A 6,000-nucleotide genomic window follows, 5' to 3' on the forward strand; every position below is an offset into this window, starting at 1 on the left:
TCTTTTCCTTGTCTTTTAAAAGTCAACTTGTAGGTAGGCACTTGGAAGTTAATGCAATTGTTCAAAAAGTCAGTACGCTTCATTTATATTACATGCCAATTTAGTGGGTGATCTTTCCAAACCTTTTTTTTTTATTTCTGATAAGTTCTTTTCTTTCTAGTTCTTCTGAGAAAATAACTCTTGTGAATGTTGTGAGACTGATATATCTGACGATTATTCGAATCAGTACACACAATGAGAACTCACAACACCCTGGGCTCATCTACCTGATCTGCAGATCACTTCGCAGATTGCACAGACACAATCTGATGTATTCTGCAGTGATCTGATCTTACCTGACATGTCTCAAACCAATCATATTGAACCAATTGAACCACCTCTTGAGCCAACTTACCCCCGAGTCTCGACCATGCTAACAATTAATCAGTCATATTTGATCCACTTGTTAGTGGCACCAAATTGGATATGATTACATCCAAATTTTGATGTCTCGATCAGGATATGGTTGAATTATTTATCTGCTTTCCTTAGGATTATGGTTAATGTGTAATTGGGAATACATTTTCCATGTTATTAGCATATTATCTTTTCAATTTCCACCGTGGCCAAGAAAGCCTATTATTGGAAACTTTAAAATCTTTAATCCTTTGAATTATAAGGTTTAAGAGGTGGGCCACATAAGGCAGGGTGGTCGTGGGGCCCCACCCAAGGTTTTCCTCGCTTCGGCGAGGGTTCCTCGTCATAAAAAAACAAAAGGTTTAAGTTTATAATCATGTAAAGCTACTTCCTCTTATCGTTCAACAGTTCCTGATATATTGCTTGTTTTTCCAATAAATAGATCTTAGAAGCCTAAAGGAGGTGAAAGAAAGCAATACCTAAAAAGGTGAAAACAGTTTTAAAAGATTTTTCTTATCTTTAGCCACCATATTATTCTTACAGGAACTGTAAGCTGCAGTTTTCTTGTGTTTTTGTCCTGGAGATGTTCCATGTTTGTGAATTTATATTAAGAAAAGATTCTATCTATTCTTCCAATGAATATGGCAAAGCAAGCATTTGCAAATTAAAACTCATGAAACAACCTTCATATAATTTCAGATACAGCCTGGAGTTGTTCAACCAATTGCGTAAGTCTGATCTCCTGTGAAATAAAATTGAATGTTCTATTTATCTGGATGGAACTTTTTTGAACCCATATTGTCCTTTATTAGAAGTTACTTTCCAGATTAAAATGTAATTAATTTAAATTTGTAAGACAAATTTGTTGTGCTACACTAGCCTGATGATCATCTTGGTAGCATTGAATACACATGCATCGCTATTTTCTTCATATTTTCTGTTGTGCGTATACTGTGAAAGAGACATGGAGAAATATTCTGTTTTCACATGCATTTCTTTGCATATGTGAAACACGTATATCAGGTATGCTGTTTAAATGCTTCAAGTAAGTGCAAAATGATTGCTTTAGTGTAGTTCATGTTTTAAAGATGATTTTTGTGATATATTTGTGAATCCAAAAATTTATATACCATCTGTTATCAAATTACACATGCTGATGTGCCTTGCAGGTTGAAGCTATTATCTCTGGCATACAACCTGGATTGTCAATGGTCGTGGGTCCACCTGGTACTGGAAAGACAGATACAGCCGTGCAGATCTTGAATGTTTTATATCACAACTGTCCTTCTCAAAGGACATTGATAATTACTCATTCAAATCAAGCTTTGAATGATCTTTTTGAAAAGATAATGCAGGTAATGAACTACATTTAGTTCTTCAGCTGACAGTTTTGCAGAATGCGCATGTAGTCTTTTAAAATTTGATTCTTTCTGGTCACGCTTTTTTTAAGACTTTGGTGCACAGCTAAGATTATGGTTAAAACTTGTTATTTATGTGTACTGTTCTTTACATGCTTTGGCTTGAACTTTTTCATCTTCCAAGAAGTAAATGCTATGAAAGAAGCAAAAAGCACCAAATTTGTAAAGTGTACCAGAACCTGTATGGGAAGGGTCCGAGATACGTTTGTACCTGATCTATCGTATATGAAAAAAGTATTTTAGAAAAAAAAATAAAAAAATAAAAAAATAAAAAAAATAAAAAAAAAGACAAAGCAGAGAAAATCATAAAATTCAAAAAGAAAATCAAATTTAAGCTATAAAACTTCTAGAACCTCAAGTGAACCTAGAGTACACTACCAGAACATGTTCCTAGAGTACACTACCAGAACATGTTAAGTAATAAGTCAAGACAAAACAAAATAATCATTATAACAGTTACATCAAGTCATTTATGGCAAGCGTGAACTCTAAAAAGAAAATGGTGCATGTGGCAACATTTTGCCTTGTGCCAACCAATGATGCTTCTTTTCAGAAATGCTCCCATCGATCTCCCTCACTCAATACTTGCATCAGTCATAATATTCCCTTGACAGAAAGAAAGCTATTATACATTTCTAAATGCTTACCATTTTTATTTAAGAAATCATGAGTGATTTCAACTATTGTGAATGTGGATCTTGATGTTGGCCATTTTCTATATACCATTCTTGTGAATGTTATAGAAACTACAGGTTGTTAATGTTGCATGTGAGATTTAAATTTACTGGAGTTGCATCTTGTTTGACGGCATGACTCTCCAAACATTTTTCTTTTTCTTGTTGAGCCTACACAATTAACCAGTTTAATTCTATGTTCCTCTTTGTATTCCTTCTGTCAGAGGGATGTCCCTGCCCGTTATCTTCTTCGGTTGGGACAGGGTGAGCAGGAGCTGGACACTGATCTGGAATTTAGTCGCCAGGGTCGTGTCAATGCTATGCTTGTTCGTCGCTTAGAGTTGCTTGCTGAAGTCGAGAGGCTTGCGAGATCACTTAAACTGCCAGAAGATGCTGGCTATACCTGTGAAACTGCAGGCTATTTCTGGTTGCTGCATGTTTACTCCCGTTGGGAACAGTTTCTTGCTGCATGTGAGCATAACCAGGATAATCCTACATTTGTCAAGGACCGGTTTCCCTTTCAAGAGTTCTTCTCAGATGCACCACAGCCTGTGTTCACAGGTGAGTCGTTTGAGAGAAATATGAATACTGCTAAGGGATGTTTTCGCCATCTGACAACAATGTTTCAAGAGATTGAAGAGTGCAAGGCATTTGAATTGCTGAAATCAACAGCTGATCGCGCCAATTATCTCATGACCAAACAGGCAAAAATTGTGGCTATGACCTGCACTCATGCAGCTTTAAAAAGAAGGGATTTTCTTCAGTTGGGCTTTAAATATGACAATTTACTTATGGAGGAGAGTGCACAGATTTTGGAGATAGAAACATTTATACCAATGTTACTTCAAAGGCAGGAAGATGGGTATGCACGACTCAAGCGGTGCATACTGATTGGTGATCATCATCAGTTACCCCCAGTTGTCAAAAACATGGCTTTTCAGAAGTATAGTCACATGGATCAGAGTCTATTTACAAGATTTGTTCGATTAGGAATCCCATATATTGAGCTCAACGCACAGGGTAGAGCAAGGCCTAGTATAGCCAAGCTTTACAATTGGAGATATCGGGATCTAGGCGACCTTCCATATGTTCAAAATGAGCCAATCTTCCTTAAGGCTAATGCTGGATTTTCCTATGAGTATCAACTTATTGATGTGCCTGATTACCATGGTCATGGTGAGACTGCACCTTCGCCTTGGTTTTATCAAAATGAAGGGGAGGCAGAATATATTGTTAGTGTTTACATATACATGCGGTTGCTTGGTTACCCTGCTAACAAAATATCCATTTTGACAACTTACAATGGACAGAAATTTCTCATACGTGATGTTGTCAACAGGAGGTGCATGCCATATGGAATTGGTCCACCAAGCAAGGTAAGCTGAAAATTTTGGTTTGTGTCCTTTCATCTGATTTGATTTACTTACTTTCTGATGTCAATAATATTAGATCTCCCGTACAACTTTTCATCCATCTCGGATTTGTTGGTAAACATAATTCTGCATAATTGTTTCATGTGCAGGTGGCGACAGTGGATAAATTCCAGGGTCAACAAAATGACTTCATTTTGCTCTCTCTTGTCCGCACACGATTTGTTGGGCATCTTCGGGATGTCAGAAGGCTTATTGTTGCCATGTCTAGAGCCCGTCTAGGATTGTACGTGTTCTGCCGACGTTCTTTGTTTGAGCAGTGCTATGAACTACAGCCAACTTTCCGTTTGTTACTTCAGAGGCCTGATCAACTTGCTCTTACCCTAGATGAGGCAACCAATTTCACAGACCGTCATGTTGGAGATACTGGCAGGGCTCACCTGGTTAGTGGCATTCAAGAGATGGATAGCATAGTGAATTTCAGAATGCACCAACTATTCCAGGTATTTTTCAAGTTAATCTTGTGATTGTTGCTGTTACTTGAACGTACCCTTTGGATGCATGTGTACCATCAACCTTTTACCCTCCTATGTTATGTATAACTCTTATATTTGTTCTATTTCTATTGACATTGGCCTAGGAATGATGGAACTTTGTCCTGTGCAAAATGATGCCTGATTGAACTTCTCAGCGTATCTGTTAACATGTTACTGCCTTCAACTCTTGATGTACAATGTGTGTGTTGTTTACACAGGCACAAGCAATGAACCATCCTTCCAATCCATACTACACATACACAGAACCAGTACCTCATGGTAGAAGTGGTCCGGGGGATATTAATGGTGTTGCAAATCAGGATTTATCTTCTGTGCACCAACACAGTGATAATGGTATGCCAGTTGAAAATGCTGAGGATGGCATGCAGCCTGAGAGTAGTTCAAATGATGATACTGAAATGGAGGAGTGATCTTTCGACTCTGTTGTTCTATGGTGATTCGATAATCACTACGTTGGAGAATCGACATGGACCGAGGCAGCCAGAACAGCAGGACATGCTCGACTGAGTTCCTTTGATCTGTTTGCATCTTCAAAAGAGGCTTTGGCATGATCATGCTCAGGACTTGGCTGGGCCTTGGGTCAAGTCCAGTCCTATATCACCCTGCCACCCAAGCCAGAAATCATAGTTATTGTTAGTGGAAGGCTCAAATCTGATTACTGTTCAGCTTAGTGGAAATTGCAAATTCATTTCCGTCCAGGTTGGAATGATAATATCTGTAATCTCCTGTAAAAGTGATAAAATGTATGAGTTTATCTGTTGGATGTTTTACTTAGGCTAGTGAAATCATCAACCACCTACCGCCCAGTTGATGTGTGGTTAAACATGAGCATGGTTGTTATCTATAGAAAATATGTCTACATGTTTGTTTGTTGTTGAATCAAATTTCCATTGGGGTTCTCTTGAAAATCAATAATAATGATGATAATAGCCAAGTTTTTTCTTCCACTAAGGACGGGAAACCACCCTCGGGATCAGAGACCTATTGTGATGTTTCCAAAGTATCACCACAGTAAAAACATTGGAAAATGACTAATGAACTAAAAAATGACATGTTTATAGAAATGTTTCACAATTTTTAAAATTCGCCCCATGTTCAAATTCTCAAATGCCTAACTTCTTTAGGACTTATTTACCCTTCGCACGGCCTAACCTATTGAGGTTCACATGATATATTGGTACTTTTTTGGTGTCACAAACTCTTACTAAAATATAGATTCACACATTTTTTTTGTGGACCTCATGAAATTTGCATAATCAAATTTGCGAACTTCATGTAATTGAAACCTACATAATTTTGCAAATACTGTACTAAATTCACATGTATATTACAACATTCTTGAGATACCGTATGGACCCTCTTTTAGTAATTGATCTTAAGGAGATTCACAAATATGTGACAATTTGCGCTAATAACTTGTTGCGAATTTTTGTAAAATTCACACTTTGAAATAACCTCATAGGTATTAAATTTACATATATATTACATCATTTGTGAGATATAGTGTAAAACTCTTTTCATTAACTTTCGCAAGGCGATCTATAAATCTATGGCGATTTGGCATTTAACATACAAATTTTCATAA

The 6,000-nt window shown here is 37.2% G+C and overlaps 1 protein-coding gene across 1 annotated transcript in view; it reads left to right on the plus strand.

Moving 5' to 3' along the window:
* LOC149822095 (uncharacterized) overlaps window positions 1-5,289 on the plus strand; it is a 96,259-nt gene extending 90,970 nt beyond the window's left edge. The window contains exons 11-14 of the mRNA XM_089980611.1: window positions 1,566-1,751; window positions 2,713-3,864; window positions 4,011-4,361; window positions 4,613-5,289. Coding sequence (XP_089836737.1) covers window positions 1,566-1,751; window positions 2,713-3,864; window positions 4,011-4,361; window positions 4,613-4,825 — 1,902 coding nt within the window. The 3' untranslated portion in view covers window positions 4,826-5,289. The remainder of the gene's footprint in view (window positions 1-1,565; window positions 1,752-2,712; window positions 3,865-4,010; window positions 4,362-4,612) is intronic.
* The last annotated feature ends 711 nt before the right edge of the window (window positions 5,290-6,000 follow it).

Source organism: Nuphar pumila, chromosome 11 (assembly GCF_984573655.1).
Source record: "Nuphar pumila chromosome 11, dmNupPumi1.hap1.1, whole genome shotgun sequence".
NCBI classification, from domain to species: domain Eukaryota; kingdom Viridiplantae; phylum Streptophyta; class Magnoliopsida; order Nymphaeales; family Nymphaeaceae; genus Nuphar; species Nuphar pumila.